Raw genomic sequence first — 14,401 nt, 5'->3', positions numbered from 1 at the left:
GGGAAGTAGACTGAACTAATTTAGAAAAGTTGATAAAACTAATGTTTTATAGCTAAATTTGGATAAACTTGACAGATGGACATATCATTAAGCATAATATAAGACCAATGGAGTGCTTACATGTATTACAATGTCTATATGGCTGTCACAAACAATGGAAGATAAGGCAAAATGTAAATTACAGAAATATACCAGAATTAAAAGTGGCATAGAACTACAAAAACTGGAAAATTTTAAAGGAAATTAAAGAAAATTGAATAATACACAAGGATTGATTTCTACAAGACTGATCACAATTTCAACCTAGCTGAAGCATAAAAATATGGTTTAATATATGAGTGAAGTAGATAGCAAAAATGCCCCCTTGAGATTCTATTTATGGATGCACCGGCTGGTTATTACCCAAAATAACACTCATCATACAGCTTGTCCATAGCAGTCTTTCTGAAACATTTTTAATAATAATTGCTGATAGGTTCGGCAAGACTCCAAACATCGATCACTCATGAAATTATGAAAATTAATGTCCGGAAGGTGTTTTTAATGGTATTGGCATGACTGTTACGTGTCATGGCCCAGTATTGTGCCACTAATGACTAGAATGTTATGTCTGTGTAAACCCATTTAAGAGCAAAGATGGTGAAAGGAAACACAGGAAGAACTTTATATGTAAATACCAAGGAAAAGGAAGACCTCACCTAATTGCCTAATTGTGGAAAGTAAATATGGGCTGAATCTGTGCTTGTACAGTGTATACTGGAGTTAAAATAAAAACATCAAATCGGTGCCTACTTTGACTAGCTCAACAATGCATTACCAAAATAAGCCTAGAGGGTTTGGTGAAGTTCTAATAACTACATCTGAACTAAAAATATCCCAAGGGCCCAAGATTTGCAATGAATTATGAATAATAGACCTTTACAATTTAAAGAACAAGTAAACAGACACATGAACATGGTATGTATGTTCTAGATTAGTTTGAAAAGACATGTTTATGTATCCATATGACCCCAACAGAATGATTTAGTAGAATTACACAAACTGAAGCACAAAATGGCAACAATTTGCATGAAAAAAAAAAAAAAGTAAAAAATTAAAAAACTATCTCCGATCACATGACAGGCTAATCCATTGGATATGTAAAAACTAAGATACTAAATGAGTCCTAAAGCAAAAAACCACCTGCTACAGCATCACACACAAAAACCAAAAAAATATAAAAAACATTCAATAAACCAAAAGTGCCACACTATCAGTCCACACCATAAACAAGTGATGAAATATAAATTCATTTTCAAGTTTAACGACACCAGTGTTTGAAATTATTCAAATTCAGGAGTATTCATTTCACTTAATTACGAATGGTCTTTTAAATTGAACTAAACCGCAGTTACTTGATAATTCACATTCGGACTATGTTACTTTTCCAAAAGGCCTTCTATTGTAATTCAAAGGTGGCTTATTCCTAAAACAAATCTAAAGAGGTTTTTATCAAACATATTGCTAGATACGATCATCATTGTTACCATCCAGATGTCAACTCATAGTTAGAACTTCATTGGAAGCACTCACCTAATCTATTCTTCATGCTTTTAGCATCATACAGTCACGTTTCAAATGAAACTCTCGTCTTTAGCATATTTCATGCATAATAACATAAGACAGTCTGATTCAATACAAGCAACAAATCATGATCTTGAAACCCACAAACTATCATGAAGAAGATTACGACTGCCTTTTTCAATACCTAACTACAGTTATGTACCATACATACACAACAGTAATACCAAAACAACAATCAAAAAAATATTCTTGTTTGTCTAACATAATTTAATACTTGTAGAGTAATAACTTTGTTCCTCTACAGAACTTAAAATTTATTCACAATTATGGAAATGTCTTCTTTGATATCAAGTAATGAAAAAATAATCATTTTTCTGCACCAAGACGCTTGCATTTATAGTCTGACCTTTCCATTAGCCCATTGTTTTGTGCAAAATTGTTTTTTCAAATAACAACCTTAGAAAATTAAAGAAACCATAGCTTGTGTAAAGAAGATAGCTACACTTCATTAATTACATCTCCATGATTGTTAAAATAATTTGAATGCTGTTTCTTTTACCTTACCAATAATTATTTTTATAATGAAAAACAACCAGCTAGTAGGGCTGTGCAATATCACCTTAACATTTTTTCCCATAGTATATTTGGGAATATGACGTTAGGAAAAAACAATTATAAAAAGAAATATGTAGGTTATTTCCCTAATTTCATTTCATTTACAATGCAATTCCAAATATCCAAAATAATTTTAAAATAATGACTCAACATAAATAAAAGTTAGATCATTGCAATTTTGTTACTCCCAACAGCTATGAATAATTTGATAACAGACATTGCTATTTTTATAACAAACCACATGTTAAATGTCAGAAAGTATGGCAAGATAATGAAAAGTGGTCAGCTCTTGTTACTGCAAATGAGGGAGCCATTTTTCCTGCTCATTCTGGAAAGTTAACTTAAACATCACAACACCCTCTCACTACACTTATAGCTGTATGATATACATTTAAACAACAAAGACTCATTCTGGAACTTCTAAGCGGATAAGAAATGGAGCTAAGCCTGACTTAAACAGCAACCACAAAAATTAATCTCATCCTCTAGAACTTTCAACCTGTCATGTCCAACATGGTCACACTCACCAAACATACATTGTGCAGCACTATAACATTGCCTTTGTACAAAGTGTTGATTAAATCTATGGACAATTTAAAAATTTAGTGGAATTCATCACAAATAATTCTGCGATCAATGATGAGACCTCCCACAAAACACAGGTGTTCTTTTGACAGGCCTACTTTCCAAAATTTGATATGCTGGGTTTTTCAGACATGAAAACTTCTTAGGCAAAAGGATATTATTTCCTAGACAAAGTGTAAATTACATCAGTTGAGGTTTTGAGTAATAAATCTTTCCTTGTCAGGCTTAATTGACAGGTTTTCCTTCTTAACAATTCTGGCAAACCATTTTTCCTTCCCCTCACTAGGGGTGGTGGTGTATAACTATTTAATCTTAAAAACACGACTATCACAACAACAATAATAATAATAACAATAACACATGACACTGAAAATTAAATGAAAATTAGAGTAGCAGTAGTAACTATACTAATAACTTACAGTCACAAAGCCTCAGTGAGTAGCTATACTAATATTAACAATTATTTGCATATCAATTCTCATAGAATTCTATAATGTGATAAAAGTTGTAACATTTTTTAACATTCCATGAAACATCCACATTTGTTTAAAAACAAACAACAACAACAACAATTCTTTTCCACTCTAATCAACTTCAAATAATAACAAAAACTGATTTCACAACAATCACACAGTATCAAGTATTGTTACTCTTGGTGTAAACAAGCAAACATTTGTATAAATAAAACAAAAAAACAGTGTGTTTAAGCTTTTATTACACTTAATTGAATAAAGAGTGATGTTACTTGTTTGGAAGTGATCATGGTCCCATGTTTGTGACAAAAATGAATAATCCATTTCTTTCAGAGACATTTGACTAACATGTAATTAATATGCCATAAGACTTTTGACCATAATCTAAACAGGAAGTTGAAAGCCTTTTGTAAGAGAAGAGTGAAAAAGTTATCAGTGTTTTAGCTCCTGAGGGCACAGATCAGGTCAAATGTTTTTAAACCTTCCGTGAAGAGAAACCAAAAATAAATGCCGTGGTAGTTCACCACAGCAGTGCTGTAAAACTACAACATGTATGTGGAATCTAATTAATGTCACAACAGCATAACCACGACAACACAGCTCAGCCTAATGTAAACCCTTTAATTGACACATGGTTTAGAAGATAATAACAAGTTTTGGGAGATAAAAATACAATCTAATAAAGAATTCAGTTTATCACAAAATGAAATACTTGAGCAGTCTCACTGAAATAAGGAAGCAGAATATCATCCGAACATTGTCACAATTGTGCATTAAAAAAACAAAGCAAAACACAAACGAAAGAACAAAAACAAATAAAATCTAGCAAACACAAAGTGTCAATGACATTAATAAGACAGGATACCACTTTTAGGAAACCTCAACTATCTGTTGGTAATATGGCATTGTCACTCAATCAATACCTTTGTAAATTAAGCACAGAAACTTTCAGAATCACAAATATCCACTGAGATGTACAACAACATGAATAGCTACATGTAAATAGTAGAAATGTTATTACAAAAGTAACCATTCTTACAAATGTGGAATCGCTACTGTTTCTTTTAGAGTAAGTATAAACCCAAGAGAGTAAGTATAAACCCAACCATGCACACCAAATTAACACACAGTCATTTTGAATCCTATCTACATAAATTTTCGGACACCAACAATTTGTTTGTTGTCCACATAAAATACATGAAATTTTATTTTTGGTGCTTAACTATCTCTATGGAAAGGAGGTGTCAAACCCAACCAGGAAATGCAAGAGAAACATAAATTACCACACTAACTTAGTACTTAATAGACAAAAGCCTCAGTTAGAAGACCAAGGATGCCATGTATTCCTACACAACTGTTCACAGTATATCTTTCACAGCGCTTTACAATATGAGAATCAAATAACAGAGAAGAATCCTTTCAGACAACAATTTACACAAACATACGACTGAACAGTCACACAGTGTAATTACGAGGATATGTACATACCCCTTCTGTATCTTAAAATCCTTCCCTGTTTCACAATTATATTCCATAAAAATATACCATTGATCAATAATTTCTGATTAGTGTTTAGTGAACCAGTTTTGTGAGCAAAAAAAATTCTTGAAAGTTCTCAGAAAAATGAAATTTTGTAAAGGAGAAACTGAAATTTCTTTACCAAATTACAGTTTTCGCCTGCATTTCGTTTGATTACCGAGGTGATAAATTTAACAGATTAACCTGTTAATACCTATACTCAAATATGGTTCACTTATCTGTGAATTGCAGTTTATTATTTGTCATGGGCCAATATGAAGCTTAAAACCACTGAGATCTATGACCACTTTAGAGATACATTTCAAATTCACAAAGCACAATCAAACCAAAAATCTGCCACTGCACAACAACATTGAAATAAGCTATCGATGGCGCTATAAATTTGTCAATGACGTCGTTCATTGCCCTCCGAAATTGACATGAAATCTACAACATTCACGAGGAGAAAGTTACTTGAGAATATCTCTCCTTCCACACAGACACAATACGATGAAAATAAAATATCCGCCGACACTGTGCCATTGTAGTTATACGTAATTATCATTCTATAGTACACCTTGCATCAAAATTAATTAACGTGCAAGGAGGAAAACTCTGATATTATACGAATGTTTCATCCCCTTGCGCTGAAGATTACGATGAGTTCATCGAATTGAAACTGTCGCGGAGACAGTCTCTTTGCTTACATGAAACATTTACCCAGGAGTAAACAAGTAAAGATCAATTCTTTCTCAATAAAAACCCAGTCATCTTATTAATTATTCAGTCTGTCGGTTTCTCTCACTGAAGAGTTAGACAGTTCTACATTTGACACCGCGACAAGTTCGAGCGATAAATATGTTAGGGCAAAAATAACACTGGTGCCCCTGATTTCTGGTTAATTTTAACCTTCTAGAGAACATGAATACTTCAATAGTTAACACTAACGCACAGTAAAGTCAATCCTTAGGCACTATTTGTAGCAGTGCGACGAAATTAAATTCAATACTAAAAATCGGCCCTTCTACCGGAAAAAATATTGCCCAGCATACGGCCATCGCTTTGCAGGTAAAATGCCTACTCAATGAATATATCGGTTAGGAATCAATGCAAACGCGTTAGTCTGCTAATAACGATGGCATAATAGTAAAGGTACACTTTTTAAAGCTTCGCGCAAACTACATACATATTAGAGTTTTATTTACGACTTGAGAAAATAATCCCTAGAAGCACGCACGTATATCCTGAGAAATGTCATAATGCGAGACGAATGGACGACTGGATAATCGCTTGTCTCGTCCATGTACGCACGGCGATGCAATTCCTATGACGAGAAAGATTCCCCATTGAAGACAAACAAAAGGAATCTCTGAATGATTCGTGTAAACGAATGCAAAGCGCCAAAGCAAGTTGTTTGTAAAATCAACTCTGGTTAACCCTTCAAATCCCTACCACAGAATCTATTCACTTCTACAGCAGCCGTGTATACGGCTTCCCAGCGATACGATTTTTCAGCCTAGATTTCATGCATACGTTTTAGTTCAAGCCACACGGGATCCACTATTTCCGATGCAGCACTCAGAAGCAAGGGATTTCATCTTACTGGAGGCAATTAAGGCGAATATTTAGAATGAATTAATTCTACCGTTTGTTAAATAGAGGACATGTTCATTACGACATGCAAGTAACTCTACAACACGCCCGTAAATTGGTTTTTTTCCGTTAAGTTAACCTCAGATTCTCGACTCTAGATCTTCTATTTGCACTAGAGGACCAAAGCGTCCTCTTGGTAATTGGCAAATAAATATTCACATGCTTCTAGAAGGAGTTACAACCTCACAGAACACTGTAACATGTGACAGGCCGAAATAGAACCCTCATAAATCGAACGAAGTAAACTCTTACCAGTGCAAACACGTTGGTGCAGCATTCATCCAAGTCTGAGCCATGAAGCATGGGAGTCGAAGCGGTCATGCTAAGAGCATGACTTCCTAAACATCGGACCTAAATAACGAGCAAAACACAAGGAAAAGCGACCCGCTAATCGTTTTTCGTTCAAAGGAAATCGGAAAATAAGATGGCAGCAAGTGACGTTGCCGAGGCGGGCATAAACCGATTTTTGATTGGCTAGTGTACATCATGTGATCAGCAGGCACGGGTCAATCTCCCTGACTTGATGCTCTTAGCGAGTGGCTTCAGAAAGAAGTGCAAAATATACTATTTATTTATCACCGATAACTTTTTGATCTAAGAAAGGGGAAAAACAAATCTTGCACTTCAAAACAAATTTCCATCGAAGGTCTTTCACTTGAGGCTAATTTTATTGCAATTACAATTATTACTTTTTTTGCTTGGACAATTTTGATGAGAATCTCCGTGACCAACATTTTGATAACACCCTAGGACGTCTTTGCGAAAAAATAATCTCACTAAGAATCGCGGATTGTAAACAAAAGCTACACTCAGGCCATGGAAAAATGGAAATTAACAGTTTGTTTTCAAAAGGCAAATTGATTAGTTCTGAAGGTGAAGTCTCTCCACATATTTAAACTAGTCATCGCATCAGCAACAGCGGAATAGCTCTTTCTTAGTTGAAACTTACCCAAATAGGGGGAAAAAAAACGATCGCCATCGAAGGATTTTGGAATCGAAATTAAAATATACCATAGTAATGTAGAAAAAAAATTAACCAGCATTATCACAGGCGAAATTAATTGTTAATGGTTAAAATTCACAATATTTCAGACGATACATAGTAAATTATTTTGACCGAAATTTTGTTTCAATATCATTGATGAGCGGCAGAATAAATCAGTTTATTTTTCCGCATAAAAGATGCCCGAACTAGTGCTTCAATTACTTAGCTTCTAATCTGTAGTAGTTATTTCAGCCGACTGCGAGGGACTTCTGCAAAACAATACCGAAATCGAATTCATATTTGTTTTGTGTGTGTATTTGTGTGCAAGTTTGATTGCACTAAACGGTTGAAGGAGTAAGAAATAGCATGATATTTTCTAGAATCTCGAAAGGACCATTTCGATTGTTAGATTTTTAGATATTAATAATAAAATGTATTTCAATCGGAGTTTTCGCGCTTAATTGATATTTTGTTTCAATTCTTAAATCATGAATTTAAAAGCGTTGCTAAGAAGGTCATAACATTTTGTTATATTTTTTTCTAATTCAAAGAGAAATATTGCAACATTATATGTTCATAGTTATCTTTACAAGATCGATCTGCCGGTGGACGCAACGACAATAAGCGTAAACATTAAAACTTCACAAGGACCGGCCGCGTTTGCATGTTGTTTAGTTACGAAAGTCAATTATTTCTCGCATAGGCGCACGACGTCATGTACAGCCATTTACAACGATAATTTTTTCAACAGTTATTTGCGAAAAAGTTTGATAGAAAGCCCTCTCCATCTATCTAAAGTTGAAGATATTTTAAAAAGTAACCCCTGTATTATCAGGTGTTGTGGGGAAAACAGCTTTGTTTGGGTAAATAGCGACAATAAGGTTTTGTTTTGACAGTTCTTTTCCAAAAGCTTGTCCAATTACATTTTCCCCTATGAGAGGTGACCGAAAATGTACTTTTCAATTTGAGCAGATTGGTTATTGTAGTACTCATAACCGTGGAAAGTAAAGGGATTTTTTCCCAGCATTTTTTAATCGCCAGAGTATATCTTCTTTTAAAAAAAAAATTAATATTTTCGTAAAGCAGCTGGGTGGTTTTGCAGACAATAGAAAATTGACAAATCTGCCAAAAAAATAATCATCCTAGAATAAATAAGAGATTGAGAGAATCAGCAATAATCTTCCAAGGCTGACAAATGACCACGCGTCTATCGCTTGTATTTTATATCATGGGAGCAAATTGTATTCAGCCTTCGAACCTCTTTGACGTTGCTCTTTTTGAATGCGTTCTGAAGCGGTTTCAGATTATCGCATGGAAAAGAAGAAAAAAAGAGAAACAAGCAAATATATCTTCTGATATATGGTCATATCTTTAAAGTCTGACGTTTTTCACACAGTATATTGAGGTTGTTAACCGAGATCCCCAAATTTACTGCGAAACAAAACATTAGATGATAAGAAAGGTGTTACGGTACGTTACGGTCTCACACAAGAGAGTATTGGAATCAGGATCTTTGCAGATGGATATGACCCACCTTTCACCCGTTCACCTGGATATTTGTAGAACATGACAGAAAGGTCTGGACATTTACTTGATACATAGCTGCACTCAAAAAGCTCTTTAATGAACAAAGTATCCTTAAAATAACCGTCCGTCTCTTCTCTGAGGCGTATAATTGAGAACGCCAACAGATATCAAATGAACATATTTTGTGTTAAATCCGCCGATCATAAGAAATCTAAGAGTCAGTAGCATTTAAACTCCTTATAATCCTACCACACATCCGTGCTAAATCTCAATCTGTGCTTTTCGAGTTCAATCACCTCGGTCCGCGTCGTTCATAACGAGCTCAATTAGATTGTGAGACATGCTGAGAGATTTCAAGGTTTTCATTGATACTTCACACTCAAGCAGTTGTGAAATCCACTTAGCCGAATGACAGTGTGTACGGATTTGTTTCCGAGATGGAAACCAGGACGTCTTAATAGATCAGCAGAATGAAATCTCGATACAATTTTTTTTAGTCACTAGCTGGAGGCTACAAAAGAACATAGATATCAGTACCACTAGAATAAATGATTAAAAAAAAAACAATAAATAAAAAAGAACAAAACTAAAGTGAATTTGTTTGACAATTTTAAGGAATATAGATTAAGGCCTCTATGATAGGAGAGTTAAGCAAGCTTTGTACTTCATCTGCTTATAGGACCACGCCTTCAATTAACCAGTTTCCTTCAACTCTAAGTGAAGACAATTTTTGACTAATGATTTTGGTTTGAGAGATTGTACTTGCAACTAATGTTTCCGTGGAAGGAGAACCGCGCATGAGACAGAAAAAGGACAGTAGCCTGGCTTGGCTGTTCACACACCCTTAAGTTGGACCATCCCGGATGTAGACACCAGATTTCTCCATTCCGCTCTGACTCTTACATGCGATAGTCACACATATTGACAGCGACCTCTCTGTCCATTGACTGATTCTATCTAATCTTGGTCATCCTTGCCATCGCTTTCCATCGGTTCTTCTGTCAAGGAAATGAGCTCACAGGTTCTGTGTCATGGAGACGTGAGAAAACCATTGAAACTTTCTCTGTGGGAAGGTTGGATCATGAAAAAAAAAATGTGCCATATCAAACTGCTTTCTCTTGTCAAAGAAACTTCCGTCTACCAATGCCGATTTCCTGGTGTTCCACACAAAGGTAACCTTATCAGAGAAGTTGAAAACATCCATTTCCTTTTTTTGCTCATGACTTCGACCACTTGAAATTTGTATCACGCTCATTTTTTCAAAGTTTTTTCTACAGCGTATGTTTTGATTTTGTCCAAGTGGCATTTGCACACCTGTGCCGCCATGCTTTGTTCGGTTTTCAATAGAACAACGGATATTACCATATGGGAGAACAGATGTTGGATCGGTGTAATAAAAATAGATTTTATTGAGACTTTTTAACCGGAGGTCAAGTAGTCACATTGTGATGCAAAGATGCCACCAGCAGAGTTTTTTTTTTCTTTTCTAATGATTGTTCTTGCTATTTTCGCGCAACCACAGCCAGTCCGATAGCAGTGTTGCCTTGGTCAGGCTCAACTAAATAGGCTTGAAAAATTTCTCAGTTAGGAAGAAGGGGCTCACTTAGCTTGTTTAGGGCATCGCGTGTCCAGTTTCGAGAAAACATTCATTGCGCGCATCACATCTTAACTTATCTAATTGGAACTTCGACATTCGGGAAAATATTGGGGGACTGACACCCTCTAAATTCCTGGGACCTCTTCATCAAAAACCTCGCAATAATCAACGATTTTTTGTGCGTTAATGAGTAATCTTTGTTTTACTTGAAATGGTCTCATGTCTCTTTAATGCAGAAAGATTCTCATTCTCCCTAAAAAAAAAAAATGGAACAAAATACCTTCTAAACACCAACATTTAATGGCCTCGTCCGCTGGAGATGGGCGAATGGGACTGTCTGTTAGGGTACCTGTACCTGTACCCCTTGTAAGGTACAATGTAACTGCTACTAGCAAACCTTCATTCATAGCTCAAGTATCGGCTACCGCCAGTACTGTGGCTATGAGGACCCATCAGTAACCTAACAGATATGTGCGACTGAAGGAAAGTGATTGGCCACTCACTCTCTAAGATCAATATGGTAACTATCGAAACCAATACAACAAACTTGTAAATAAAGATTGTGCGTGTCTGGGAAGGAAATTCATCTGTAGTACGTGGGAAATATGACGCGTGGTTCCAGAACAAAAAGTTCGCGTCCAACAATGTATCATAGGGTGAGGCCTAAAATATGGCGCAGAACTGGTCCAACTGGCAGAAAACTATGGAGGCCTTATGCATCGCCAAGGAGCTGGAAGGACAGCTGATAAAGAAACCTTCGTACTAGTCAGTTGCCTTGTATTTTCATTTGCGTGTAGCAGACGTGGGAAGCCCCTCATCTCTCTTTGGCCAACAATCTCTTAGAAATTTGCAATTCTTTGAATTGCCTTGTTTGGTAATTCTCAACTTTCAATGTCACATGTACTGCAAGGCGTTTCGATTTTTATTTTAAAAACATTTTTAAAATAGCTCAAACACTTAAGAGTGCTCGCGCGCACTTCAATAACTGCACGATACGTTCTATTACATCGTCACATTACAGATAAAAACGTAGATTATGGAAGATATTGTAATTTCCCAAACACCATTACATACTAAATTACCCAGAAGTGCCTCTAGAAAATCCGCAAGCTCAGTTCCTGTCTATTGAAAAATTAATAATCATCGTCCCGCCACACTGCTGTGTCACGTCATTGTTCAAAACTGTCAGGTCGTGCTGTCACTGTGACAGTCTAGAGACCTTCAAAGTACTTAAGTTCTATTATCGAGTCCAACAAGGTTCTCAGTGGCATAAAATCTGACAAAAAAGTCTGTGTCATCTTCTTTCCAGCTATTCCCTTCCACTCCCACTGAAATGTTCAGGTATCGCTGGCGCAGAACCCGAGCTGCGGCTTTCGGTTGCCTTTGACGGGTAAGGATACCTTTCTTGTTGCCAACAATTCGCGTCGTTTCTGGAAACAAAATAAATCACGAAAATTGTTTGAGAAAACCTTCGCCACTAGTTTATACAAGGCTGTAGTACTGATCCATCCGAGAAAAACAGTTCAAAACTGTTTCAACTTAGTATCAAAGGTAATCCGGGATTGCTTTAGCTTTGCTTTGCTTTATTACAGCGTACGATTGGTTCAGAAAACTTGTCCCACCTTCTCTAATCACAAGTAAAACGAAAACAAATCACGAGTGTAGGTCACGCGCGTTTTGCCGCACTTCGGCCTTTTGACTTCTCATTGGCGCCTTCCATCGATTTATTGGTCCACGTTTTCCCGCATTTCAGGCCTCTAAGTTCTCATTGGCGCTTTCAACCGATTTGTTCGTCTGCATTTTCTAGCGCTTCAGGCCTTTGGATCTTATTGGCGTCTTAAGATTATTGTTTTTGTTCTGATGAAGTCATTATGACCAATTTTACAACACCCAGTCTAAATGTGCTCTCTAAAGGAAGCAGTATCCTGATATAGAAGAAAAATTGTTGTAGACCTCATTTACAGCAAGACAATCTTACGTTGTTTGGTCATGAAATCCGCGAAGTTCCATATCAGTTCACCAACAAAGAATTCTTCCCTCAATTTATCAAACACGGGGAAATACTGCTGAATGGTTTCCACCTGTTTATTTGGAGCACAACGAGATCCAGTCAAAATTCCGTCAAGAAAATGAAACACAACCTATTAAATTTACAAAAGCTAGCCGTAAATTTGAAAGGTCTCACCTGGTAATCTTCAGTAAACATGAGAGGCGGATCCTGAAGGAAGGAAGCAAACTGCAGGCATTAGTTTGGATCATTCTGCGTCAAAAAAAGAAGGCGAGGGGATTTACAAAGCATTTATCCTTGTCTTATGAAATACACAATTCCCTTCATTCAGGTTTCATCAGAGAAACTCAACTGCAAAACCAAGTAACTGGGATGTCTAGGATCAAACAGAGCAATTTTCAATCGAGTGCCGAAAGTGATGCGCGATTCCTTTGGTGTGCTTTACTTCGCTCACAGGTTGGTATAAAAAACTAGTTCTATCCTCTCAAGCGATCAAACGCAAAACTGAAACCAATCGTCACTTGGTCACCCGCGTTTTCCCGCGCTTTTAGCAGTTTGCCTGCTGATACTTGAGTTCTAATTGGCCGTTGTTCTGACTCTAATTTTGATATTTCGACGCTCATTGAGAACTACTCTGATTATTACTCTACTGCTGACCATGTGAAATCCAGCGATCGTGCCAGCTCCATATTCAGATTGTGCCACTGGTTTATTAAACGTGTCAAACCAGGCTCTGAGCTCTCCTTCCAACTGGCGGCTGATAAGCTGTGTTTGTCCATAATCTTCGTACCAAGCATAGTAGCGATTGCACAAAATTACATCAACATACTGCACCTATTTGAAAACCACAGGAAAAATAAATAAATAAATAAATAAATAAACAAATAAGAGTATTCACGTTAAGAAGCATTGCCAGGGTTTGACATGAGATGATACCATGGCCTGCTCGTAGTTGCACATATCTCGAAATGTAAGCAGTTTAGACTTGGTCACTCGCTTTTTCCCGCGCTTCAAATGGCCTTCTGGCCTTAACTTCGTGTTCTTATCGGCCAAAAATGATGTTTTCGTTTGTTGTGATTAGCTGCTTTGACAAGTTTCCTTTCCAACACTCAACTGAAGTGCACTGAACTTACCGCCTTATCTTCATCGGCGCGGGAGGAAGTGACAAACGTGACAGGTCGAGTTGTATCCAGTGAGCGAGTAAATTCGATGACGGATCTGTCGAGAAACGATCACTACTCTCTTCAGACAGAAATAACGGAAACAGTACAACGAAAACAGTACAATGAAAGAAATACTCGGGACGTTGACAAGAGTTGTCGCGAGAGCTTCTTTCTTCCGAAGACCGAGTATTCCCTCTCTCAAATACAGTATTGGAACGTTGTGTCCGAAAGGGATGGTAAAGATGCAAGAGAGAGAGCAGGAATTTCATGAATTGAGTGATGAAAAGGGTAAGGAAAACTATCATTCAGTGTTTGGAAGGTATAACTTCGAGGTTACTCCGTTGCTAAATCATTAACCACCCTCCGACCGATCAGACGCAAAGACAACGTCACTGGCTTTTTTCTGTGCGTGAATTCAGTCATGTGATTCCCTGAGTTCTCTTTCAGTCCTAATAGTTTTGTAGAATACTTTGGTCTTTCAAGAATTTCATCGAAAGGCTTTGCCATACTATCTGCTAAGGGAGGATTGGTGACAAAGAAAACATATCCTCAACATCAGAGACAACTTCTTGAACTCTATTTTAAACTTTGCGCCACGCTTTGAAGTTATTTAATCTCTAGCTTCTATTATTGCGCGGCCAATGATCACGATATCATATTCCGACATGCATTGAGGATAGGCTCTCTCAACTCATAATCTCTTGTATGTGTAAT

General features: G+C 36.6%; 2 protein-coding genes across 2 annotated transcripts in view; both read right to left on the bottom strand.

Annotated features, from left to right (window-relative positions):
• Window positions 1-6,825, bottom strand: part of LOC131792846 (mediator of RNA polymerase II transcription subunit 13-like) — a 28,627-nt gene extending 21,802 nt beyond the window's left edge. The window contains 1 exon segment of the mRNA XM_066162748.1: window positions 6,660-6,825. Coding sequence (XP_066018845.1) covers window positions 6,660-6,728 — 69 coding nt within the window. The 5' untranslated portion in view covers window positions 6,729-6,825.
• A 4,592-nt stretch (window positions 6,826-11,417) lies between these two features.
• The window catches only part of LOC131792860 (beta-glucuronidase-like), an 8,194-nt gene continuing 5,210 nt past the window's right edge, over window positions 11,418-14,401 (bottom strand). The window contains exons 8-12 of the mRNA XM_059110283.2: window positions 13,658-13,742; window positions 13,182-13,358; window positions 12,702-12,734; window positions 12,495-12,597; window positions 11,418-11,946 (exon numbers count right to left, since the gene is read on the bottom strand). Coding sequence (XP_058966266.2) covers window positions 11,747-11,946; window positions 12,495-12,597; window positions 12,702-12,734; window positions 13,182-13,358; window positions 13,658-13,742 — 598 coding nt within the window. The 3' untranslated portion in view covers window positions 11,418-11,746. The remainder of the gene's footprint in view (window positions 11,947-12,494; window positions 12,598-12,701; window positions 12,735-13,181; window positions 13,359-13,657; window positions 13,743-14,401) is intronic.

This window comes from Pocillopora verrucosa, chromosome 2 (genome assembly GCF_036669915.1).
Source record: "Pocillopora verrucosa isolate sample1 chromosome 2, ASM3666991v2, whole genome shotgun sequence".
Classification (NCBI taxonomy): domain Eukaryota; kingdom Metazoa; phylum Cnidaria; class Anthozoa; order Scleractinia; family Pocilloporidae; genus Pocillopora; species Pocillopora verrucosa.
This window is presented reverse-complemented; position numbering and strand designations above follow the sequence as displayed.